We start from the raw sequence: 27,011 nt of genomic DNA on the forward strand, positions 1-27,011 counted from the left end.
AAACAGGGGTACCTGGACAGGCGGTGGGCTGCCTCGAGTTTGTTATCTCATTGGAAACATTTATGTCTGGCCTGGCAGGTGATCCTAGGGCTTGGCCCGCTTGGCCCTAGAATTTGATGGCCTCTGGCAGCGTTTCTGGCCTGAATAGTGTCCCCATGTGGTGCACAAAGCATTAGTTTCACCTGTTTCCCACATTGGTTAGGTTTTTTCCTTTTGCAGACTGACAGGGCCTTTGCAGATGCCTCCAGAGCTTGCCTCTCCTGCAGAGGATGACTTGCTGATGCCCCAGATGCCTTCTTCCAGAAGGAAGGTCTTCAGAGGCAGGAAAAAGCGGAGCAGGGATGATGCTTACACCTCCTTGCAGGTAAATCACCACTGGGCTCTGATGATGACTCAGACATCACCTTGGACCTCTCCAGGGGTCAGGGTGAGGCTGTTCCAGGTCTTTAGGGATCATCCTGGATAGCTCAGCTGGTCAGCGTATGGTGCCGGTAATGCCTAGGTTGCAGGATTGGTCCCTGTATGGGACAGCTGCATGCTCCCTCATCACTCTACCCGGACACTGAGGTCCAGCGCCGAGGGCCTTTCTGGTGGTTCCCTCACTGTGAGAAGCCAAGTTACAGGGAACCAGTTGGAGGGCCTTCTCGGAAGTGACACCTGCCCTGTGGTACACCCTCCCACCAGATGTCTACTACCAGACTTTTAGAAGACATCTAAAATAGCCCTGTTTAGGGAAGCTTTTACTGTTCCTTCCAACCCCACTATTCTATAAGTGGTAATTCACTATGATGGGAATGTTAGACGCAGGGCTGCCATCATCCCCTTAGCTCGCTAGGATCACAGGGACGGGGACATGTGGACCACTTGCGCAGCTCCACATTTCAAATGGAAATTCCCTGAGCAATAGAACCGGAAGCTGGTATGCAGGAAGCTGGCCTGGTGGCAGCTTTGTTGGGACTTCTTTAGGGTTTCTGGCCAGTGTTGGCCCTGTAAATTTACACATCATGGTGGCAACACAAGGCAGGGCATCTTGCCCAAGCGGGGGCTGGCAAGCAATAACTCAATACCTCTTGCCCATATTTCCGTAAAAATATCGCCCTTGAAAGTCTGGCTAAAAGGTTATCTAGATGGGTCAGTAGCTTTGTGCTTGTGGGAAGGGTTTCCCCAAGGTTTGGGATTCCTCTGGCTTTTCAGCCAGTGGCTCAGAATACAGCAACTCAAAAGCCAGTTAGAGAGCTACCTGTGGTAGCCAGAAAGAAGGTTAGGAAGCAGCTTGCATTGGGACGTATGGTGGGATCCCCTTGATTGTCCTTCTAGTCCCGATTTTCATTTATCCCCATTGGGGATCGTCCCAAAGAAAGCCCCATATAATTCCATCTGATCCATATTTATCGCATCCCAAGGGCACCTCAGTGAATGATGCTATCCCTCCGGAATTGTTCCGTGAAATATGCATCTTTGGATCAGGCAGTTGAGCTTACCAACAAATTGGAGGAGGTGCCTTGTTGGCATTATGCGATATTGAATCGGCTGTTAGGCTACTGCCGGTTCACCCTCAAGATTTTAAGTAGTTAGGCTTTAATTGGATGGTCCTTATATTGATAAGGCGATGCCAGTGGTTGCTCAATAGGCTGTGCAGCACTTGAGTCCTTTAGTGCCTTTCTGGATTGTACATTGCGAGTCAAGACTCGTTTAGCTGGGGGTATCGTTATGTGGATTGTTTTACTGGCTGGTTCATGTGACACCAGCCTCTGCTTAGCTTACTAGATGCCCCTTTATTCCCTGAGGAGCTGGGTGTTCTGTTGGCAATGGAGGACAGTGGGTCCTACTGCCCCTTTTAATGTATTTGGGGGCTAGCTGGATACCGTTGCTCAAACTTCTGCTTGCCTGTGGAAAAGCTGTTTGCCTTGAAGGATGTTATTCTTGTAATGCTTCCTCTGAAGCAAGTGTTGCTTTGTCAGATCCTATCATTCCTAGGTCAGTTAAATTTTGCATGCAGGGTGGTTGCTCCAGGCTGCCCCTTCCATTCCTGCTTGGCCAGGTGGTCTCATGGCCCGGGGTTCCTTCATCATCATGTACAGTGGCCTTGAGCCTGGCAGGGCAAGGCAATCACATGTAACCTAACTTTTCGCGAGTTTTCCCCATTGTAGTGTCAGCGCACATCTGGACTGAGGAGTTTAGAGACCGTCGGGTCTGTCTTGGTCTGACAACCAGGCAGTGTGAGAGTCCTGGCAAAACAGTCCTCATGCTCTGGCAGAGTCTTCGCACTGCTTAAGGTTTAATATTGTGTTTCTGCTCGCTTTATTTCGGGATCATCTAATGTTTTTGCGGTTGCTCTATCCCGTTTTTTCAGTTGGAGAGCTTCAGATCCTGGGCTCTGGACACCCAGCTATAGCTGGATTTTTCTGGAGCTCCTGTGGCACTTGGCAACAATTAATAATTATGAGGAGTAGTAGCTTACGTTTCCCCATTCGCTTTCAGGTCTTATGAGAAGGCCTGGACTGATTTCTTAAAATTTAGCTGGCAGTCCTCGGCCATTCAGAGGAACCTGCCCCCATCCTCTGAGCAGGACCTGCAGTAATTCGCCCACCTGCTGCAGATCGGATGCAGTGTTAAAACTATCAGACTTCAGTCCGCTGCAATGTCTGCTAGAGTAAAGCTTTAATTTTTCAGAGACCCTTCAAAAAGTGTGTCGTGCGCAGGGTCTCGGAAGGTTGGAATAAGCTCCAACCTTCACAGGACAGCAGGCAGGAAGCCGGTCAATCTTTGACCTATGCAGTATCCGCAACAAGTTAAGACTTGTCGGCTGGTTGAAGATCAAGACGAGACTTATTTCAGTATTCCATTGTAATTTTGGTGTACTGAGGGTTGGGGAAATTGTGTTGGAGCCAGCACGGGGCTGGAAGTTTGGAGGCTTATTGCCTCAGGACTTTTCCTTATCTGCTTTGGAGCTTGTCATAAGTGTCTGGAGCTCTGAGTCAGACCTAGTGAGCAGGGTTGCCACCATCAGGCTTCCAGTCGCAGGTGAGGTGGGCCCTTGCCCTGTTATTGGATACCGGAAATATTTGGCTTTTCATTCCCCTGGGGGCTGGCTCGATCCTAGTGCACAGAAATGGGTTCCAGTTCGACGGGCATCTAATTGCTCACGTCGTGCGCCAGTTATTGCAGCCTGTGGCTTGCCTACTGCTGAACACGCCTCATTCCTTCCAAATAGGTGCTGCTGCAAAGGCTGCGCACTGGGGCCTGTTAGTAGACAGGATTGTGAATACGGGTCATTGGAAGTATGATGCTGACAAAGGTTATCTCAGGAAGCATTGCCAATGATGCCTGTCTGTTATTCCTTTTATTTTTCCCCTCATAGGAGCAGCTGTGCGCATTTGGATTGTCGGCCACAGCATCATGCACTGAGCTGGCAAGCACCCTGACGAGTCTGGACTGGGAGCGCCATCTTGGCCTTCCTGCCCATGTTTCTAGCTCCAGTCCGCATTTGGATTGTGGGGCACAGCATCGTTTACTGGGCTGGCATCAGAGCGAGGCAGTCTGGAAGGGGACCGGATCTTGGCTTCCCACAGCACGTACAGGTGTAGTGGATATCCAGACGGGGAATGCGGTGGAGTGAATTCATCCCACTAATTAAGTGGAGGGTGCTTTCACATGGTCCCCCTTTGGCGATTGTAGTGCAGTTGGGGAAGAATGATATGGCAAAGGTTGATTGCTCCACTTTGCGCTCCACGATTCAAAGAGACTTGGGGGAGTTGGTGACCTTAATACCTACCGTTAAAATATTTTGGTCACAATTGCTGCAAAGGAGCAATTGGCAGGGCATTTCTCAACCCAAGGCTGCTGAAAGGGCCAGGAAGCGCATTAATTCCGCAGTGAGCAAGAGGGTAACGGAATTGGGTGGTTTGGTGATTTACCACCAGGATATTACCTTCAAGGCTCTGGCCCTTTACCGCAATGATGGGGTACATCTTTCCGAGCTGGGGAATGATGTCTGGTTGGATGCGGTAATTGAAGGGTTGAAGAATGGGTTGGGATTGTGAGTGGTTGGCGGCGAGCGTAAAGGGCTCGATTGGCGGTTAGGCATTGGTTATAAATCTGGTGGAGGAGGGGTTAGGATAGGCTGGGCCTACCCCTCCATGGAGGGGTTCAGGATAGGCTGGGCCTGCCCCTCCATGGTTGCTGCGGAAAGGGAATTCCGTTAAAGGAATCCTGGGGCTTGCCATCTTTTCGTCCAATCCCTGGAATGGGACTAGGGCCGGCAAGCCTTCGGGGAGCAGGCGGGTGAGAGTTGAGGGTCTGTGTCTCAGCTCCAATTCCTCCCCGACTTGCTTTCCCCCGCACTGTCTTTCGGTGGTGCCCGGAAGTCAGTTCTGTCCCCAGGCGGGGGGACAGATAGTCTTAACCAATGCCTAAACAACCACTCACAGTTTGTATTTTAATAAAGTTGTGGCCAAAATCATGCCAAAAATCTTAAACAAAAATTACGTGTCCGTTGTGAGTTATTTTGGGGGGTGGATTGGGGACCTCAACACGCAAAGCGTGTTCTCCTTCAGGGAGAGCACGTGTTGCGGTGGGGTCTACTGAGCCACCCCTTTGTTGCTGGGTAAGTTCTCCAAGATGGCCGGGGGGCATTGATTGGATTGCCGAGTTGCTGGGGCAAAAGTTATGTTGCAATTTTGGTGGGAGGGGTAAAAGGTTTAAATACTCTGCACACAGCCTTGTACTTTCTCTTTTGCTGCGTGCAACGGATCACCCGCCCACCCGCCCTAGAATAAGGGGTTTGTTGCGTTGACCTTGCTATGCCTGTCATGGGGTCGTCTGCCTTTGAGCAGGGGCCTGGTAGGAATTTTTCCACCTGGCAAATTGGCTGGCTGGGTGGTTTTTGCCTACTGCGTAGCAAATCGTCACAACTTGTAAGGTTGTGGTTAGGCATTGGTTATAAATCTGGTGGAGGAGGGGTTAGGATAGGCTGGGCCTACCCCTCCATGGAGGGGTTCAGGATAGGCTGGGCCTGCCCCTCCATGGTTGCTGCGGAAAGGGAATTCCGTTAAAGGAATCCTGGGGCTTGCCATCTTTTCGTCCAATCCCTGGAATGGGACTAGGGCCGGCAAGCCTTCGGGGAGCAGGCGGGTGAGAGTTGAGGGTCTGTGTCTCAGCTCCAATTCCTCCCCGACTTGCTTTCCCCCGCACTGTCTTTCGGTGGTGCCCGGAAGTCAGTTCTGTCCCCAGGCGGGGGGACAGATAGTCTTAACCAATGCCTAAACAACCACTCACAGTTTGTATTTTAATAAAGTTGTGGCCAAAATCATGCCAAAAATCTTAAACAAAAATTACGTGTCCGTTGTGAGTTATTTTGGGGGGTGGATTGGGGACCTCAACACGCAATACTCAGAGGAATGTGAATTTCAAACCATAGGTGTGTTTGGGTAGAGCTGTGCACCATTTTCGGTTCAGGCCTGAGCCAAATTGGGCATATTGGGAGGACATCAGTTGGGTTCGGCTGGGTTGGGCAGGCCCCAGATCACTTCAGGTCAGGTTGGGTGGTCCCAGATTGACCTGGGGCTGTCAGGAGGCACAACAACAAAATGCACCACAACTGCATCTTCACAAGAGACTGTAGGGCAACCCCTACATCCTTTCCTACCAGACCTCTCCTTCTTTCCAGGCTCTAAAGCAGCACTATGCAGGATCGAATCCTGTTGCTAATAATAATAATAATAATAATAATAATAATAATAATAATTTATTATTTGTACCCCGCCCATCTGGCTGGGTTTCCTCAGCCACTATGGGCAGCTTCCTGCAAAATATTAAAATACAACAATTCATCAAATATTAAAAGCTTCCCTAAACAGGGCTGCCTTCAGATGTCTTCTAAAAGTCAGATAGTTGTTTATTTCTTTGACATCTGGTGAGGCGGCATTCCAAAGGGCAGGCACCACTACTGAGAAGGTTCCCTGCAACTTCACTTCTCGCAGTGAGGGAACCGCAAGAAGGCCCTTGGCGTTGGACCTCAGTGTCTGGGCTGAATGATGGGGGTGGAGACGCTCCTTTGGGGATACTGGGCTGAGGCCGTTTAGGGCTTTAAAGGTCAGCACCAACACTTTGAAATGTGCTCAGAAACATACTGGGAGCCAATGTAGGTCTTTCAGGACTGGTGTTATATGGTCTTGGCGGCCACTCACAGTCACCAGTCTAGCTGCCGCATTCTGGATTAGTTGTAGTTTCCAGGTCACCTTCAAAGGTAGCCCCAAGTAGAGCGCATTGCAGTAGTTCAAGCTTGCTAGCTTCATGGTGCTGGTTGCTGTTCCTTCACGAGCAAAGGAGCAGCACCCTGCAGGATCAAATCCTGGCCACTCTTGGTCAGCTTTGTGGAGAGGAGGAGATATAGTGTCTCCTCCTGCTCCCTCCCCTTCCCAACCATATGTAAAAGCCCGACCCCCAAATCACGTTGGGGATGGATCTGGGGTGAGGCAGGTGGTCTGTGGGTTGACTCAAGGCAACATCACTCTGATTAGGGGCTCCTGGATCAGGGCAATGGGGGAAATCAGTGGGGGGCTGTGCACAGCCCCGCATTTCGGTTCACGTTCTGAAAGTGCAAATTAGGTCTAAAGGTAAAGGTAAAGGGACCCCTGACCATTAGGTCCAGTCTTGACCGACTCTGGGGTTGCGGCACTCATCTCGCTTTACTGGCCGAGGGAGCTGGCGTACAGCTTCCAGGTCATGTGGCCAGCATGACTAAGCCACTTCTGGCGAACCAGAGCAGCGCGCGGAAACGCCATTTACCTTCCCGCTGGAGCTGTACCTATTTATCTACTTGCATTTTGACGTGCTTTCGAACTGCTAGGTTGGCAGGAGCAAGGACCGAGCAACAGGAGCTCACCCTGTGGCGGGGATTCGAACTGCCGACCTTCTGATCGGCAAGTCCTAGGCTCTGTGGTTTAACCCACAGCGCCACCTGCGTCCCTGCAAATGAGGTCTATTCACCTTTAAAGCTGAACCTGATCCGTTTCCCTCCCCTGATTCTTGAAATGCAGTGAAATGCACAAGTAGATGATATGGCATCTTCCCATGCCAGTGGCGCAGCTCCCCAGGGATGGCATAGACAGGGCAGATTTCCAGATCTTCTGCTCTGTAATAAAATGATGTCAATTTCAGTCCCCTTTGGAAATGCAGCAGCCGCGGCGTATCTTCGAGGTTTCCTGGATACCAGCTGTTGTGTCTGTTCCGCTGGGCCTGCTGCTTTTTCTGAGAGGTGAATGCTGTTTGTCTTATTGATATGGTGGCTTCACATTAGATCATGTTACAGATACCAAATATGATTATGCTGGAAATCAGATTAGCCTCTCGGCCTCCCAGCCCCAAGGCTGCTCTCCAGACAAAGTGGTAGAGGTGCTGAATATTTTATACTGGCAGACTTTGGCTTGATATCTGAACAAAATCAAAAGATTTGCACAACCTGTAAAGAAACCAGTGCCTGTCCTGGCTGACCTGTGCTGACTAAGGCAAAGGTAAAGGTAAAGGACCCCTGGACAGTTAAGCATAAGCACTGAAAACCTTTTTTTCCTAACTTTGTCCTCTGCCCTTGAGCAGGGCTGATTCATGTTCAGCTTGTCATCTACTACAGTCCCGAGATGCTTTGCACATGTAGTAGTGCAAAGCCAAGTAAGGTAAAAGGTAAAGGACTTCTGGACTTTAAGTCCAGTCAAAGGTGAATATGGTACTGCGGCGCTCATCTTGCTTTCAGGCCGAGGAAATCAGCATTTGTCCACAGACAGCTTTCTGGGTCCAGTGGCCAGCAGGACTAAACTGCTTATGGCTCAATAGAACACCGCGATGGAAACCAGAGCGCATGGAAACGCCATTTACCTTCCTGCCACAGTGGTACCTATTTATCTACTTGCACTGGTGTGCTTTCGAACTGCTAGGTTGGCAGGAGCAGGGACCGAACAATGAGAGCTCATTCCATCGTGGGGATTCAAACAACCAACCTTCCAATCAGCAAGCCCAAGAGGCTCAGTGGTTTAGACCGCAGTGCCACCCGTGTCCCTAACTATGTCCCTAGCCACCCGTGCCTGCTGACTATGCCATGCTCAAGCATCTGTTATACCCCATGAGCCTGTGATCCTGCATTGGGATCCACTTGTGAAGCAGAACTGGAGGAAGATATGGGCTGTTGGGATACTGCCAGGGAAACAAAGGCCATCATGCCCCCATGCTGTCTCCGGACGATCCATCGATCTCCCTTAGAAACGCAGTATCAGTCAATTAGCGGCACAAGCCTCAGAAATAGCTGTCCTCATTCCAAGACTAGTGCAGGCCCTTTGCAGAGTTCACACAGTGAAAGATGCACTCAGGAGAGCATTATTTACAACTTTATTCAGTGTTGGTCAGAACAAAGAAAAAAACATGACTGCCTGCTTCAGGCACAGAGAGAGAACAAAAGCTATATACAAAACAGCAACATCCTGTGAACAGGAAATAAGTAGGCTGTGACTCACAACAGCCTGTCCCCCTTTTAAGGTGGAATGGAAATATCCTAACATCGGCAACCACCCACCCACCTCTGCAGTGTTTTAAGGGCATCCCAGCAGGTTGTAGAATAACACCCTATGTCAATCAAAATTTGTTTTTCAAAGGAAAAAACAAAGCAGCATAAATTTGAGGTCTCCCATCAGGATTTCGTTTCCCCTGATGGTCAGAAGCAGCCTTTGCCTTCCAAGTATTGAGGTCACATGATTGTCTGATGATATAATCTAGGACTGCTTTGGAAGCAGCAGGGCAGGTTTCACCATTTGTATCTGTTGCACTAAGTAAAGTAAAGGTAAAGGGACCCCTGACCATTAGGTCCAGTCGTGACCGACTCTGGGGTTGTGGTGCTCATCTCGCTTTATTGGCTGAGGGAGCTGGCGTACAGCTTCCGGGTCATGTGGCAAGCATGACTAAGCCACTTCTGGCAAACCAGAGCAGTGCATGGAAACGCCATTTACCTTCCCGCTGGAGCAGTACCTATTTATCTACTTGCACTTTGATGTGCTTTTGAATTGCTAGGTGGGCAGGAGCAGGGACTGAGCAACGGGAGCTCACCCCATCATGGGGATTCGAACCGCCAACCTTCTGATCGGCAAGTCCTAGGCTCTGTGGTTTAACCCACAGCGCCACCCGCGTCCCATATGTTGTACCAAGTGGAGTGACATTGATTTAAACCCTGCCCCTTTGCTTGCTCCCTTTTGTCTTGCGCTTTCTCTCTGCCATGGCAGCACTGGGCTCTGTGATTACATCTCTGCTCCATTTCCTTTATAATTTATGTGGAGATCCTTCCACGGCAGGGAAATACAAAGTGCATGAAGCATGGAGCAGCATGACAGTGTGTGAGATTTAGGGCAGGCATTAGAAACTGAAGGCGGAAAGTGGTCATGACTCAGGAAATTTCAAGGTCGTCCAACACAAAATGTGCCCGAGTCACAGAGCAATTTTATGTCCTGGAGATATTACTGTATTTCATTGCTTCCGAAAACCCCAGCGATTGCCTGTCGCCGCTTTTTATGTATCTCGGTATTTTATGTATCTTGGAAGCAAAATGGATCAATAGTATTCATTTTGTAATGTTTATTACCAGAGGCTTAATCACTAGCTTGCTCGATATCGCACAGATATTTGGCTGAACTATAACTCCCCTCACACCTGGCCATTGGCTTTGCTTGCTGGCGCTGAAGGGAGTTGTAGTTCAGCCATGTCTATACAGCCAAAAGCTCCCTCCACCTGCTTTCAACAGAAGCACAATCCATCTCTCTATAGTGGGAAAGACTGTGACCAGGGAGCCTATGGGCCTGTTCTGTCTGTGGTCCAAGTACTGCTAACTGCTGATGGGGAACTTCAAGGCCTCCGCAGTCACTCTTCTGGTTCTTGGTGTCTAAACCACACACTTTTACCAAACCACCCTTCAAACAGAGGGTTGTCCTCTGTAAAGTTGGACCCGTGGCCTCACTAACAGCCACAGGCAGCAGTAAAAAAAGAGAAGAGAGAACGAATGGTATTCAACATCAGTCCTACCAAGAAAAGACCCACTGAATTCAATAGTTTATGAACTAATTATTATGGCCAATGTTGGCTATTTCCCAGTGAATGCAGCAAAATGAGACTGAGAAGAAAGGTGGGATAGAAATTTGATTAATAAAAGAATGAGTGTCACAGCGCTGTCAGGCAAGGAATGTCCAGAGCAAGAAATTAACTTGTTATTGTCAAAAGTAGACTTACATATTAGGGAAACACCTGCCCATCAGTCCTGCATCTCTTAGCTACTCCTAGGTGTGGGACTCAGGTGGTGCTGTGTTCCAGCAAAATACACCTCTGTTCCCACATCATTGCTTTCTCTTTCATGCCTGGGTTGCTTTTATGTGATAAGAAGAGATGTGGGTGGTTCTGTGATCTAAACCACTGTCCCTTATGGGCTTGCCGATCGGAAAGTTGTCAGTTCGAATCCCCATTATGGAGTGAGCTCCTGTTGCTCTGTCCCAGCTCCTGCCAACCTAGCAGTTTGAAAGCACACCAGTACAAGTAGATAAATAGGAACCGCTGTGGTGGGAAGGTAAACAGTGTTTCCATGCACTCTGGTTTCTGTCACGGTGTCCCGTTGTGCAAGAAGCGGTGTGGTCATGCTGGCCACGACCTGGAAAGTTGTCTGTGGGCAAACGCCGGCTCCCTCGGACTGAAATGCAAAATGAGCGCTGCAACCCCATATTTGCCTTTGACTGGATGTAACTGGCCAGGGGTCCTTTACCTTTTTTTACCTAGACCCACTGAATTCAGCAGTTTATGAACTAATTATTATGCCCAATGTTGGATATCCCTTAGTGAATGCAGCAAAATGAGATTGAGAAGAAAGGTAGGGTAGAAATGTCATTTAAAAAATAATAGGAATGCCCAGAGCGAGGAATTAAATCATTATTGCCAAAAGTAGACTTACACATTAGGGGAAAGCATGACCATCAGTCCTGTGTCTCTCAGCTACCCCTAGGTGTGCACTCAATGAGGCGATTGCCACAACAGAGAGGCCCCAGCCCCAACTGCAGCTTACGTATCTCTTTTATTTGAGCTGTGCGCAAGCAGGCAAAGACTACGCCTGTGTGCAGGGCCATCTTACCCATAGGTGCTAGGGGTGCGGGGCACCTGGGTGCTGGGCTCTCAGGGGTGCCAGGCTGAGAGTCCGGGTCCCGAGAGTTGAGTCTGGGGAAGAGCCCGCCCATCAGTCGGAGCGCCGCGACAGGCTCTTCTGCTGTGGGCGGCTCTGTGCCATGAGTTCAGGAGCGACCGAGCCAGCAAGACGCTGAGGCGGCCAGCTAGCTCCAACCTCCTGCATGCCTGGGACTGGGCAACCTGTGGGGAGCCCCCGCCGGGCGGATCTTTGCACCCCAGTGCCGCATATGCTTATGACAACCCTGCCTGTGTGTAACCTGTTTCTGTTCCTCTCACTGCAATCAATCAATCCTCTTCTGGTTCTGGAAGACAGTGGAATAGGAGAGGTGGGGGGAAGGAGGAGAAGGTGTAGAAGCCCTTAACTCTCCACCAGCCTGACCTCTTTCTCCCTGCTCCTGCACCTGTGCTTCACTCTCCAATCCAGCAGCTTCTCCTGCCTCCACCTCTTGTCTCCTAGCTGTTACAGGTTCTCCAGGATCACTGCTCCCTTCTTCCAACCCTGCTTCTTCCAGTGCCCACTCATCACACTGGCAGGAGCTCTGCTGGACCACTTGTGTCAGCCACCCCCTTTCCTGTATCTCTGCCAATTGCCTCCGAATTTCTACCTTCTGCATTTCAGCTGCATCCTGTTCCTGGTTTCCAGCGATTCAGGTTCAGTGCCAAATAATGCAATTAAGACGCTTTCAGAAAAGTCCCTGGTGGGCTGAATATATTTGTGACATCCAGCCTACGTTCAAAAGGGCCTGAGAAAGACAGTCTGACTGGAGTCGCACATGGAAGGTTGTATATTATCTGATGCTCGTCTGAGATCTTTAGTCTCATAGGGGCAGCCAGCAAAGTTAGTTCAGAATCTGAAGTAGGCGGGGAGCTTGGAATCCGGTCCAGTAGACTTGGGCAGCTTCAAGGGGCCCTGCTAATGGAGCTGATGGATATGTTGTCTCTGCAGCAGTGGCATAGTGTGGGGGTGCAGGGGGGGCCGGCCGCACCGGGCGCAACATCTGGGGGGCGCGCTCGCCGCCTCTGGAGTCGCCGAAGAGCCTCGGGCACAGGCTGTAGCAGAGCCCCATGTCTCATGGAACCAACGAGCTGTGCGCGCGTCCGGGCTGAAGGCGTCCGGCGGGCAGCGGCTCTCAGCGCTCACCGCAGTCCCCACGCATCAGGGCCGCGGAGGGCGCGCCAGGCAGCCCCTCCTCACAGCCCCGCCGTCACCGCTGCTGCTGCAGCTGCTGGGCCATGTTGCATTTTCCTCGCCTCCTCCGGGCAAGCGGCGTTGTTTGGGCGGCAGCGCCAGCGGCAACTCGCCTCAGATCACCTGACACGGACCTGCCGCCGTCGCCGTGGCTACCTTACCGTAAATACCCCAGCCCAGGCAGCAGCAAGAAGAAGCTGGCAGCGGCAGCAGGTTAGGGGTTAGGGGTTAGGGGCGCAAATTACTTGCCTTGCCCCGGGTTAGGGGGCGCAAATTACTTGCCTTGCCCCAGGTTAGGGGGTGCAAATTACTTGCCTTGCCCCGGGTGCTGACAACCCACGCTACGCCACTGCTCTGCAGGGAACTATATCATGTCTAAGTAGTCTTGGAAAATGGTCTCCACTTAAGCTGTTATGGCTGTGAGCATTGCAGGATGCTTCAAAGGAACAGTTTAAGGAAATTATTATTTATTGCAGAAAGGTATTCCTTTTAAGTAAAAGCTTCTGAACTCAACGTTTGCTGTTCTTGTTCAATTTTATCCATTTCTGATGCTGTTCACACACTCTTAAATCCACACACAGGAACTTGGGCTTGGTGACGAGGTCCTCAACCAGTGTTTCTCAAACGTGGGTCTCCAGCTGTTGTTGGACTACAACTCCCATCATCCCTAGCTAGTTGGACCAGTGGTCAGGGATGATGGGAACTGTATTCCAAAAAACAGCTGGAGACCCTGGGAAACCCTGTTCTAGACTAAAGAATGGAGTGCTGACGTAGGACTGCACCTCCCATCACCCCTGACCATTGGTAATTCTGACTGGGGCTGATGGAGTCCAGTAACATCTGGAGGGCCACAGGTCCCTCCCCCCTGTTCTAGACATTTCTGTTGGTTATGACAAAATAATTGGTTTTCCATTAATTAATTTAAAGATTATTTTTTAGATGAAAGCTGTATTTAAATACGATTATGTGTCAAAGTACTCATTAAAAATTTACAAATTTAAATATGCATTTAATTTGCAGACTAATGCAGACAGGGAATGGGATGGAATTATGAGTGAAAACATGTTAAATTGGCACAGGTCAAAAATAGCCAGCTTCACCCATCTCTACGTAGGTGCTCAAGACTATTAACTGATGCTTGAGACTAGACTGGTCAATCAGCCAATCTAATTGCTCCATTTTATTGTCATTAAATCATTAGATGAGAGGTTTATCTAGCAGCGGCATGAAAAGGGGCGATCCGGCAGCTTGACTCCAGTTTATGAGCAAAACAGAATTTCATGGGCTTCTGTGATGTTCCACACGGTTATCTTAACCCATTCCATCTGGGAACTTGAGATAAGCCTTGCAGCTGAGAGATTGGAGGAGGGTATTTTGGAGTTGATATATCTGTGACGTTTGGCTCCTTATTTGTGCTTGAATTTAATCTGTGGCCTGATTGGCAATTATGCCAGCCAGGAAATTTTGTAGGATTGTGACTTGGGGGAGGTGGCAGAGAGAGAGAGAAAGAAAAATGAATGAGGAAATGGTCTCGCTTAATTTATTATCATTACAGTACACTTTTTCTAACAATAAGGACAAAACATGTCCAGCACAGGAATGTGTGTGTGAGAGAGTGTTCATGAAACTTGTTTGCTATAGGTTTGGGCACCATATATTTTTGCACAATGGTTTCCTGGGATCAAGGAGCAAGTTCTCATTTGTTTGGATGCATTTGAACACCATTTTGAATCAAGATGGTGGGATGAATTTTCCAAAGCTGCACTGGTTTCAAAACAACACTTTTAAAAGCATTTGATGTTTCTTAATCATGAGAGAGAATATCACTTAAAAACTTAGTATGGCTACAAAAGAGCGACAAAACGGGTTGGGTAAGAGAAGAATAGTTCAGCCATTGCATTTTGGTTGCCTGAATGCATACAGGGTTTAACTATGGCCATTTAAAGGGGACATTTTTCAGCTAACAATGACACAGTAGATTAGCTGGGAGTGTGAAGAAAAGCCAGCTGCCCTCAGCTACAAATCTAGTGGAGAGAACTTAATGTTCCATCTTGAGAGAGGAGACGTATAAAGTGTGCAGAGGCCATGGGTGCCTAATATAGGCAGCTGAAGCCTCACATCCTTGCAAAATCTCAACCAGAGGACTCAATAAGAAATGAATGTGGCCCTCCAGGCATGTTTATCTGGCCCTCAGGACTCTCCCCAGGATGCCTTACTGGCCCCGCCCTGAACTCTCAGGTGCTTTTGCCTGGCTGAAATGTGTCTCTGAGCTGTGATAATGCCTTCGTTGGATGGAAAGAGGTTTGTGTGTGTGTTTGTGAAATGTGGCATACTGTGGAACAGCAGTGTAGCGTGGGTTGCTGGTGCCCAGGGCAGGGCAAGTGTTTTGCCCCCTGGTGGACTGGGCAGCTGGGGTATGGGTGGGTGAGCCAGGGGGGCGTATGCAGAGCCCAAATGGAGGGTGAACAGAGCCCACCTCCAACAGGCTCCTCACCTGCCCACACACGAGGTTCCCCCAGGGCACAGCTTTAGGAAGCGCCGGTGTTACGCACTTGAAATGCAAACTCTGCAAAATTACCCTTTTAAAATGGCGGCCACAATCATTCTTGACTCAGGGTTTTATTTATTTCTAGCGTCCGGAGCAGGCTGCATCGTTTGATGATGATTTTTGCGCGCCTAATGCAGTAGGCTTTTCCGTGGGAAAGCTATGCCTTGATGAATGTGTGCTACGAGACATGTCGTCTTTTTCCTTTGCTGCAACAGACCAAGAGCACCACAGGACGTGAAGGAGGAGATCAAGCATCGCTGCTACTGTGCTACAGGCTCTGGTGCACTGTACCTTTAAGATTATGTCTGTGTTTCCAGCTTTCTGGTCTTTCCCAGACTCAGGAGTGCCAGATGCCACCAAGAGGGGAAATAAGGGAGTCCGCTTCAAGATCCATCAGCTTCTGGTTCTGCTTTGAGATACCTGGTGGTACCCAACCCTTTCCCCCCATGTTCTCAAGATCTGATTGTTGCTGCTGCCTTTCAACACCCTGAGTTTTGAAACATCCAGAAACTCCTGAGATGTCGTCTGGAGGTGCTTCTTCAGCAAAGTCCTGCAAGAGGTCGAAAACGGTGAAGCGCCATGCCAGCATCTACACCTACCAGGAGCCACCCCACAGGTGAGAGATTGCCTTTGGATAGGATAGGCTAGACTAGAAAGGCTATGGGGAACCAGGTGCAAAGAGAGACTGCTGCTGTTCAGGGTTGCTTGCACAAAGCTGCTGCTGAGGTAAGATTCTATTCGGTCCTTATTAAGCACTCTTGTTTATAGGGTGAATTTGTCCAGCATTCATCCCGATTTGCTTACAGGGTGTTGATACATCTTCATGTTATTCATTCAGTGCATTTCCTTTTCACTTTCCAAACTGCAAAAAGTCAGATTCTTTTTTTTTTTTAAGGGACTTTGCTACACCTGGGTGACAGCACACTTCAACCCACTTCAGTTGCACAAAGCTAAATTTCTGGTATGCGCCGCAAAATAGTGACAGTCTGGAGGAGCCCTAAGAGAGGGAATTTAATTAGGTGCCGATTCTCTCATCCTTGCCTGACAGGCTTCACCAGCCAAAAATGTCCCCTTTTATTCAGCTGCTCCAAGTACAAGAGCATAGTCCCTTTGGGAATTTTCTCATTCTCTCTGACACACACACCACATCTACTTCCTTGTTATTATTAGAAAATCATTGATGTCCCTCCTTCTGTCACTCAGACACCCAAGGAGTCTAACACATGGTTTAAAAATGAACACACTCAGAACACTATTCTGGGTATAGCACCCACGCAGTCCAAATTAACAATCTAACCCAAGCACTGCTTTTGCAAATGGCCTTTTGTAATGCCCTGAAATGATGAATGCAGGAAGTTGCATTTTCAAATCTCCTTTGCCTGCAAGTTTTCAGATGCTGTTTCTCTGCACTTCTAGTGTTGAATTCCAACGCAATGCATTTCTGTTTCTGAAAGATCCCAGCTTTATTGATAGATTTCAGCAGGGTGGCAAGCGGTTAAATCTCTTGGGTTGTTTATTTGTTTGGAGATTCGTTTTATGAATGTAGGAAAGTGTGGTCTTCTGCATCTCCTTCGCACACACATCTTCACAACCAACATTGCAAAGAGGAATACTGTCCATGCAGTTTATGCCTCTAGATGCTGTCTGAATTCAGTAAATGTATATTATTATTATTATTATTATTATTATTATTATTATTACTACTAGTTGTTATATGTGTACCCCAGCTTTCCTCTAAGGAGTTCAAGGCAACTTCCCATTCCACCCTCACAACAAGCCTGTGAGGTAGGTTAGGATGAGAGATAATGACTCTGGCTCAAACTTCATGGCTGAGTGAGGATTTGAACCCTGGTTTCCCAGGTCCCAACCCAACCCTCTGACCAGTACACCACACTGCCCCTCTTATGTGCAACAGGAAATTGTTAGCAATGAGTCTTGGTTAAAAAATAAATCAGGCACATGCTACCTACTTCCCTCAGAGTGTAGTCCTGTGTGTATCAACTCTAATGTAAGGGGAACCCAAATAAGCTCAGCGAGGCTTACTCCCAGGTAAGCATATATAGGATTGTTTTCCTCCTTGTCCCTCTTCCCTTGTGTGTTGTGGATTTTTTTAGATGGTAAACTCTCTTGATTGTATGTTTGCCTCTCTGGGAATCTTTTTGGATGAAGAGTGGGGTACAAATGCTCTTAAATAGATAAATATATAGGATGGCAGCCTCAGTGGCAGAGTAATAATATTGCTATTTTAAAACTAAGGTTGCTGTCATCATCATATGCATATTTACTTCAGAGCAAATCCAATTGTGGGACCTATATCTGGCTAAATATGCAGAGGATCTGGTTGCAGAACCCTTTATTCGCGTTCCCGGGGAATTGATGGCCTTGAGCCATTTATTCTTTTATTATTTACACACACACACACACACTTCTAGAAAGGAGCACTGTGTTATCAGTGCAGCTCAGATGGAAGACGATGCAGAGCTGCAATTAAATGGGCAGCAAGCGCTTGTAATGGAAAACGCAGACATGCCACTTCAGTCCTATGGAGCCATGTGTTTACAACAGGGCGGTCCAAAATGCAGGTAGTTCTCGAGGCCTTTTTTCCAGCCCTCGGCAACATTTGAACTCCCCCCTCCGAAACCCCCCTCGTGCTGCCTTCCCAAAGCCAGGTAAGAGAGTTGCTGGGCTTGGGGAAGGAAGCATGAGGGCTTTGGCAGCTTCCTAGTGTTATGTACTGAAGTTCTCACCCTAGGCCAGCAGGGGGATACTGTAGATAGTTATGCAAATAAGGGATCAAAAGTGACGTTCAGTGATTGGATAGTTTTAGAAAATTGTTACAGTTATGTTGTATTGGAGCTCTATATAAGCAGGCTGACTGAACCCTTCAGTTCAGTTCTGTTTTGTTTGTTTTTTTTTTGTTTTTTTATAAAAAAATTATTAGGTTTTCACATTTTATACACACACACACAACAAAAACAAAAACAAAAACAAAACATATATAATTTCATACTCTTACTTTCTTTACCCTCTTTCCTTGACTTCCCCCCACCCCCTCTTCATACATCCCAATTCCAATAATTAATTCAGCAAATTCTTATCTCTCATCTTTAACATATTATTATTGTTTTTAAAGCTTAACTCTTTTTACTTATCCACATTTAACTTATCCAATTCTCTTATAAACATTAAATCTTTTTTCTAAGGTCAACCTAATTTCTCTCCCACGAATTTCTCCCTTTATATTTTAATTAATTATATGTCATAATGGCCAAATACAAAAATCATAAAATTTTAAAATTCTGTTCTCCCCTCCCTCCCTACCCCGGTTTCCATCCCTTATGTCCACAGAAACAGTTCCTAGCCCGGATTCCTCACATCCGAGGCCTTCAAGTCTCTGTCAGTCTCTCTCCGCCGATTTTGTTGGTAACTCTTTTTGTTGGTCCTCAGGTCTCGAAGGAGTTCAGTCGCAGTCACACCAAGTTTTCTTCCATCCAAAATACTTAAAAGCAGTTGCTGCAAAAGATCAGCTGCTCTCCCATACTCAAAGAGGAAGTCCCAATCATATTTCTTTATTCTTTTAAATTCCAGTATTCCAGGTACTCCAGGGACTTCCTCCTTCATCTTTCTCATCTTTCGCAGATTTGTAATCCGAAGATCTTCTTCTTTATTTCCTGACAATATAGGCTTCTGATTGATATTTTCCTTTTCCGCTCCTTCTTTCCTCTCCACCTGTTCCAAAAGTGTCTCTTCTGGTTCAGCTGCAGATTTCTTATTAGTCAAATCCTTTATGCATTCAGCAGAGTTGTTTGTTTTAGAATTCAAGGTCATAAGTTCTTTGTTCATAGCCGTACTCCCACGAGAAAAAACATTTTTTCTATCTCTGCCAGTAATTTTCCCTCTGCAGCCATTGTAATGTCTCTAGTTCCCCCTAGGGGGATTCCAATTACTTGATAGTCCTTTTCCAACAGTCCGTTACTTATTGTTTATAGCTACGTTGTTTCCAACCACCTCAGTTCAAATGCAACACTTTTAATTCAGAGAGTTATTAAGTAACAAAGTTCTTAACTTTAACCGCCCGTTTGACAGCTCCTTTGACAGCTGTCAAACTCCTTATTCTTTTTCCTCCGGCTTACGCACAGGACACTCCCGGGTTCGGGGGGGGGGGGTTACACAAAAGCTTCCAAAATTCCTCACTTTCTCTCCAGCACAAAGACTTCTTCTGTCAAATTCATTGAAGTATCTTTTATCTGACACCAAAAACAATACTCTCCACCTTAGTTCTCCAATTCTTGCTTTAGATCGTTTGTAGGTAGGGGGGGTGCGGATTTCCCTTTAGCACATCCCCCGATTGTACCAAATTCAAAGGTATAAATTTTAAAGTCCAGATTCCAATCTACTCACGGGTTGTTTATTTTCCAGTCCGAATTTTGGGGAAAAAGTCAGCGCTCTCCGGCCATGGCTCGCGGCTAAGCTCCACTGAAGTAGCGGTCTACTCACAGCACCACGCCGCTCCCCGTACCCTCTTCGTAGCCTTTAAAAAGGCTCTTCGTGGGTCGGGGAAGGCGCTTATAGGTGCCCGCCGAGTCACCAAGTCCGCAGGCTTCCGCGCCTGCGGTTTCTAAGGGTCCCCGCGTCGCCGGCGCGGTAAGACCCGTCCTCAGCAGAGCCGATTCCCTCCGGAGCTCGGAGGGAATCCGCCATTAATCCGATCGCGCTAACCCGGAAGTCCCCAGTTCAGTTCTGTTTTGGCCTGTGAATAAACAAGAGCTGTTTGAAGAATCGCTGTGTCGTCTGATATATCCACCCACAACTTAACACCTAGAGTCCCCCATCCTTCTTCCCAGAGCCTAGAGAGCCCTTTCCCAGCTTTGGGAAGAAGGTAGAAGGGCTCTAGGACCCTGGGAGAGCTTTGTGACTCCTTTTCAAAGCCCGCCACATCACTTATCTGGCTTTGGGAAAGCAGCATGAGGGCAGGGGGCACTCAAATTTTGGCCTCCCCCCCCAACATGACAAGTATAGCCCGTGGGTTCCATGTCTTTTTTTCCCAATTTTTTTTTTTATTATTGATTTTCCTAAATTTTTAAACAAACATCTTAACTTTACTTGATCCAATCTTGGTAACATTGTTAAGTGACTTCCTCAAATCCCTCTGGCTGAATTTCAGTGTATATCATTGTATATCAGTGTAATATATCATTGTATATCAGTGTAATATATCATTGTATATCAGTGTAATCATTGGTTTTCCAAAACCAATTTTCTCATAAAATTAACTTAATCACTTAACATCTTTCTTTGTTTTGACTTTAAACATCTTATTCTCTAACATCACATATTTAAATCCTAAGCCTATCTGGTATTTGCAAGTTTTCCCAATTAAGTTATCTTAGCATATTTAACTAAATAGTCTTTGAATTTCATCCATTCCTCCTGGTACTCCTCCTCCTTCTGGTCGCGGACTCTTCCAGTGAGGTCGGCTAGCTCCAAAAAGTCCATCATCGTCATCTGCCATTCCTCCACTGTTGGGACTTCTCATGATTTCCAATTCTTAGCTAACAAAATTCTAGCTGCAGTTGTGGCATACAAAAACAATCTAACATCTTTTTTGGGCAATTCCAAACCTATTATTCCAAGAAGAAAGGCCTCTGGTTCCTTAATAAATGTATATTTCAACATTTTTTTCAATTCATTATAAATCTTCTCCCAGCAGTCTTTCACCTTGGGGTAGGTCCACCAAATATGATAAAAGGTACCCTCCTTTTCTTTACATTTCCAACATAGATTATCACTATTATGATATTATGATTATCACTATTACGTTCAGCCCGGACACTGAGATCCAGCGCCGAGGGCCTTCTGGCGGTTCCCTCATTGCGAGAAGTGAGGCTACAGGGAACCAGACAGAGGGCCTTCTCGGTAGTGGCACCCGCCCTGTGGAACGCCCTCCCATCAGATGTCAAAGAGATAAAGAATTACCTGACATTCAGAAGACATCTTAAGGCAGCCCTGTTCAGGGAAGTTTTTAATATGTAATGCTGTACTGTTTTTAACACTGATTGGGAGCCGCCCAGAGTGGCTGGGGAAACTCAGCCAGATGGGCGGGGTATAAATAATAAATTATGATGATGATGATGATGATGATGATGATGATGATGATGATGATATATCTTTGCTAGTTTTACAGGGGTTAAGTACCATCTATACATCATTTTCATAATATTTTCCTTTAACACCATACATGCAGTGAACTTGACCGTGGGTTCCATGTCAAAGTACTCTCGTGGCCACTTGGTATCAAAAGTTAACCGCCCTGGTCTACAAATAAAGTGCCTTGGTCAGGCCTTGAAGTCAGAAAGACAGGTAGCCCTGCTTATCTGGGACAATTTCGGTTCTCCCAGTTTCTTATTTTAACAATCTCAAATTCAGTTCTCCACATTTCTGCAGCAATTTGGGATTTTCTTAAGGAAAATAAAACTCCCCAGGAAACTTTTGTATCGTTTTATTGCAGGTTTCTCCCAGTAAGCACATTTTAAATACAGTTTTGACTAATGTGCACATTTTTGCAAGCAATATAATTCTGCTGGGACGCAGGTGGCGCTGTGGGTTAAAGCCTCAGCGCCTAGGACTTGCCGATCGAAAGGTCGGCGGTTCGAATCCCTGCGGCGGGGTGCGCTCCCGCTGCTCGGTCCCAGCGCCTGCCAACCTAGCAGTTCGAAAGCACCTCCGGGTGCAAGTAGATAAATAGGGACCGCTTACCAGCGGGAAGGTAAACGGCGTTTCCGTGTGCGGCTCTGGCTCACCAGAGCAGCGATGTCACGCTGGCCACGTGACCCGGAAGTGTCTCCGGACAGCGCTGGCCCCTGGCCTCTTAAGTGAGATGGGCGCACAACCCCAGAGTCTGTCAAGACTGGCCCGTACGGGCAGGGGTACCTTTACCTTTACCTTTTATAATTCTGCTACAATTTTGTAAGTTATTTTCACTCGCATGCCCATCGCTGTGCACACATTCTCCTAATGTATGGCATTTTTGTCAACACTGGTTAGAAAAGTGCATCACAAAAAATCCAGGTAACTGTGAATAAAAGATGGCCAGTTCATTTATTCTCTTATTGTTTTGAATGCGAAAATGTGATAGATGTGTCTTTAAATGTGAACTGAGCTGAATTTCTTCCCTGGGTTAGATTTCCCTACTTGGGAGTAAGAAGAGTTTGGATTTGATATCCCGCTTTATCACTACCCGAAGGAGTCTCAAAGCGGCTAACATTCTCCTTTCTCTTCCTCCCCCACAACAAACACTCTGTGAGGTGAGTGGGGCTGAGAGACTTCAGAGAAGTGTGACTGGCCCAAGGTCACCCAGCAGCTGCATGTGGAGGAGCGGGGAAGCGAACCCAGTTCACCAGATTACAAGTCTACCGCTCTTAACCACTACACCACACTGGCTCTCGAGTAAGCCCCATTAAACTGAGCGATGTCTGATTAGAGATGTGTTGAATTGTGATGTTGGGGGCTGCGTTTGTCAGACTGCTGTTTAAAGCGCAGAAGCATTCAGAAAAGGTAGACTAAATTAAGTACCAGAGTCACAAGGATTGAAATATCCAACCATCTGTTTGTATGATGGGGGTTTCTAGATTATCTGCACTGATGCAACCTTTTACTTTTGTCTGAAAAATCACTGTGATAACTCACCTTGCGCTCTCTCTCTCTGTGTGTGTGTGTGTGCATGTGTGTGTACATGCACCATGGGATATCGGCCATACCTAGCAACTCAGATGAAGATAATGGGGATGAGAAGGTTGACAGCAGTGACCCAGAACAGATCTTCCAGAATATACAGTTTCAGAAGGAGATCATGGCCAACATCCGTTGCAGACCCTGGCCCATGAGGCAGAAACTCAGGGCGTTAAGGTAATGGAAATTCTCCAACAACATCAGTCATTTCTGAAACATACACCCTTGTGGGTTTTGTGATCTCAAATCATTTACATTTTCCAAGAAACAAATCAATGGCTGCATCTGCCTAGTGATAAGCAGTAGGTAAGGGACGCGGGTGGCGCTGTGGGTAAAAGCCTCAGCGCCTAGGGCTTGCCAATCGAAAGGTCGGCGGTTCGAATCCCCACGGTGGGGTGCGCTCCCGCTGCTCGGTCCCAGCGCCTGCCAACCTAGCAGTTCGAAAGCACCCCCGGGTGCAAGTAGATAAATAGGGACCGCTTACCAGCGGGAAGGTAAACGGCGTTTCCGTGTGCGGCTCTGGCTCGCCAGAGCAGCAATGTCACGCTGGCCACGTGACCCGGAAGTGTCTCCGGACAGCGCTGGCCCCTGGCCTCTTAAGTGAGATGGGCGCACAACCCCAGAGTCTGTCAAGACTGGCCCGTACGGGCAGGGGTACCTTTACCTTTACCTTTAATATTCTGTAAGTCAACAGTAGAACCATTAATCTGCAGGATTTCAGAGGGTGATCTTCTTAGGTCTACCTGGAAATAATACATACATACATACATACATACATACATACATACATACATACTATCTGGCCAGGCCTCCCCAGCCACTCTGGGCAGATTCCAGCAGGATATTAAAAACACAATAAAACATCAAACATTAAAAACTTCCCTAAACAAGGCTGCCTTCAGATGTCTTCTGAAAGTCAGATAGTTGTTTATTTCCTTGAAATCTGGTGGGAGGGCGTTCCACAGGGCGGGCGCCACTGCCGAGAAGGCTATGTCAGGGCTCCTTCAGGCACTGTAGTGGTTAAACACCTTCTTCCTTAGTCTTTGTTTTCTTAAATTTCTTTGTTTAAGAGAAAACATTGAGTGGAATTACAGACCCTCCAAGTGTCCCAGTTTTCCAGGGACAGCCCCAGATTTACAGAAGTCATCCCGGTTTCTGATTTGATCCCAGAATGTCTCACTTTTTCTTAGGACATCCCTAGTTTCATCGGAGAAATGCTAGAGGTTATAGAGTTATGCGACCCCCCCGAACCAAGTAAACCTTTAGAAGACATCTGAAGGCAGCTCTGCATAGGGAAGGTTTTTTTTTAAAAAAATGTTGAATGTTTTATTAAGGTTTTTATATGTATTGGAAGCCGCCTAGAGTGGCTGGGGCAACCCAGTCAGATGGGTGGGGTATAAATAATAAAATTGTTATTATTATTGAATAGGACATCCCTATTTTCATCAGAGAAATGTTGGAGGGTATGGATTTAGCATTCTTGCAATGCTCCAATTTATTTTAAGTGTAGAGAGGGAGGGGAAGGTCCACAAGGCAGGTTGAATTTTGCAGCAGTAATTCGCGCTCCTTGGCAAGTTCGTTAGATGTTATTTATGAGAGGGGGACGTCAGGAGCTGGGGATGTAATGAGATTTTGGCCACGCGGAATGAATCTCTCGTCTTCCTCGGCAGACAAGCCAAAGAGATTGTACTGAAGTACGAAGGTCGGCTGACTCGAACAAGAGGCTACCAGGCAGCCGGAGCTGAGGTTGGTCTGCTTTTCATTACAAGCTCCTGAACTTGCTTTCCATGAAAGTGATTGAGGATTTCCATTTGCAGAGGGAAATGTTTCCAAGTCATCATTATTAACTAAATGGGAAAAAAAGAGGGCAGCAAGGTAGAGGTTGCCGGAGTATCTGTCTGGCAGAAATTCTAATGGGGAAGCTTTCACAGCCTTGCAATATATATACAGTGGTACCTCAGGTTACATACGCTTCAGGTTACATACGCTTCAGGGTACAGACTCTGCTAACCCAGAAATAGTGCTTCAGGTTAAGAACTTTGCTTCAGGATGAGAACAGAAATCGTGCTTCGGCGGCGCAGCGGCAGCAGCAGGCCCCATTAGCTAAAGTGGTGCTTCAGGTTAAGAACAGTTTCAGGTTAAGAACAGACTTCCGGAACGAATTAAGTACTTAACCCGAGGTACCACTGTATAGGACTAAGTATATATAAATATAAAGGACTAGTGGAGCATGTCTGTCACCGCCCAGGAATTTTTAGAAGTGTAATTTCTGAGTTTGGACCCATCGTGCGAAAAATTGCCCCAAGTCACATGCTGGTCTGCCATCTTGATTCAAAATGGCAGACAGCAACATGGACAAAAACTGCCTCCCCCACCTCAGGAGCCCTCATGCCAAAGTTAGTGTCAATATTTCAAGAGGCAGCCGAGCCTTTTGAGAACCATTTTCTCAAATATTGTTACAGATTTGGGAGGGATCCCTCAAACCCTATAAATTAATACAGTGGTACCTCGGGTTACATACGCTTCAGGTTACATACGCTTCAGATCATCCATGAATCTGCCCAACCCTATTTGAAAGCCACCGCTGCCTCTTGTGGCAGCGAGTTCCACAGATTTAACTGTGCTCTGGGTGAATTGCTCTCTCTTTATCTTCTAGCATTCAGCTCTGTCTTATGTCCAATACAGTGGTACCTTGGGTTACAGATGCTTCAGGTTACAGACCCTTCAGGTTACAGACTCTGCTAACCCAGAAATAGTGCTTCAGGTTAAGAACTTTGCTTCAGGGTGAGAACAGAAATTGTGCTCCAGCGGCACGGCAGCAGTGGGAGGCCCCATTAGCTAAAGTGGTGCTTCAGGTTAAGAACAGTTTCCGGGTAAGTTCAGACCTCCGGAACAAATTATGTACTTAACCCGAGGTACCACTGTAAATGGTAGTGTTTACCCCTTAGCCTTTTCTTCTCCTGAAGATATCCTGCAAGGCAGTGGAGGTTTAGATGGGCTACCTTCCCAGGCTGACAAGCCCCATCTACCCCACACTTCCCTCTCCGGAATGTGCAGAAACCGCCTTCTTGACTGTTGCACCCACTAATGGTCATGCTCACTCAATCCACCAGAGCTTGTTAGAATCATAGAATCATAGAATCATAGAATCATAGAGTTGGAAGAGACCACAAGGGCCATCGAGTCCAACCCCCTGCCAAGCAGGAAACACCATCAGAGCACTCCTGACATATGGTTGTCAAGCCTCTGCTTAAAGACCTCCAAAGAAGGAGACTCCACCACACTCCTTGGCAGCAAATTCCACTGTCAAACAGCTCTTACTGTCAAGAAGTTCTTCCTAATGTTTAGGTGGAATATTTTTTCTTGTAGTTTGGAACCATTGCTCCGTGTCCGCTTCTCTGGAGCAGCAGAAAACAACCTTTCTCCCTCCTCTATGTGACATCCTTTTATATATTTGAACATGGCTATCATATCCCCCCTTAACCTCCTCTTCTCCAGGCTAAACATGCCCAGCTCCCTTAGCCGTTCTTCATAAGGCATCGTTTCCAGGCCTTTGACCATTTTGTTGCCCTCCTCTGGACACGTTCCAGTTTGTCAGTGTCCTTCTTGAACTGTGGTGCCCAGAACTGGACACAGTACTCCAGGTGAGGTCTGACCAGAGCAGAATACAGTGGCACTATTACTTCCCTTGATCTAGATGCAATACTCCTATTGATGCAGCCCAGAATTGCATTGGCTTTTTTAGCTGCCGCGTCACACTGTTGGCTCATGTCAAAGGTTCGAGACTCATCAGTTACCGCCACCTGGTTTAGCCGACCAATCAAAGCTGTTCCTGGAGTGTGGCTGCTGTCACATGCTGACAGCTTCTAGGAGCCAAAGATGGGAGCTGAGTGCAGGGTGGGGCCAAAGATGGACAAACCACCCTAGAAGGAGCATTTGTCCCTCACCGGAGGTACTTACGGAAGTGTAGGTGGGTTCCCACGAGGCAGGACACAGTGATAACAACAAGAAGCTTTATTGAACCACATAACTGGGAAATAGGGGCAAAGCAACTGCTTATATACATTCCTGAAAGCCTGGGCCTCTCCCACTCCCAACATGATTGGCTGTCTAAACTTCCAAGCTGCGAATCACGACTCAGAGTTCAAGGGCCAATGGCAGAGGCCCAAATCCTGAAATGTTCTGTGACTGGACATCATGTATCGAATCAGAACACAGGAGCTCGGAATCCTTAGTCCAGACTCAAGCTCAGGCAAACACAGACCACTGAATACATAACACTAACCCTCCCCTAACACCCCATGGAAGTTGCAGGCTAGCCACATCTGGAGGCCAGCAGGTGCCCCT

At 47.4% G+C, this 27,011-nt stretch overlaps 1 protein-coding gene and 1 long non-coding RNA gene across 6 annotated transcripts in view; both read left to right on the forward strand.

The window, feature by feature from the left end:
• LOC307203559 overlaps positions 1-27,011 on the forward strand; it is a 60,770-nt gene that overhangs the window by 8,142 nt on the left and 25,617 nt on the right. The gene's annotated exons all lie outside the window — the stretch shown is intronic.
• TMC3 (transmembrane channel like 3) overlaps positions 1-27,011 on the forward strand; it is a 56,620-nt gene that overhangs the window by 3,992 nt on the left and 25,617 nt on the right. The window contains exons 1-5 of one of the 5 annotated variants that reach the window (XM_079954204.1): positions 11,457-12,147; positions 12,749-12,868; positions 15,022-15,552; positions 22,698-22,841; positions 24,335-24,410. In XM_079954204.1, coding sequence (XP_079810330.1) covers positions 15,455-15,552; positions 22,698-22,841; positions 24,335-24,410 — 318 coding nt within the window. In that variant the 5' untranslated portion in view covers positions 11,457-12,147; positions 12,749-12,868; positions 15,022-15,454. Of the gene's footprint in view, positions 1-6,033; positions 7,259-11,456; positions 12,148-12,748; positions 12,869-15,021; positions 15,553-22,697; positions 22,842-24,334; positions 24,411-26,498; positions 26,635-27,011 lie in introns of those variants that run through there. The other 4 variants (XM_079954207.1, XM_079954206.1, XM_079954205.1 and 1 more) reach the window with 4 other exon arrangements.

This window comes from Podarcis cretensis (genome assembly GCF_951804945.1).
Source record: "Podarcis cretensis genome assembly, chromosome: 14".
Taxonomy (NCBI): Eukaryota; Metazoa; Chordata; class Lepidosauria; order Squamata; family Lacertidae; genus Podarcis; species Podarcis cretensis.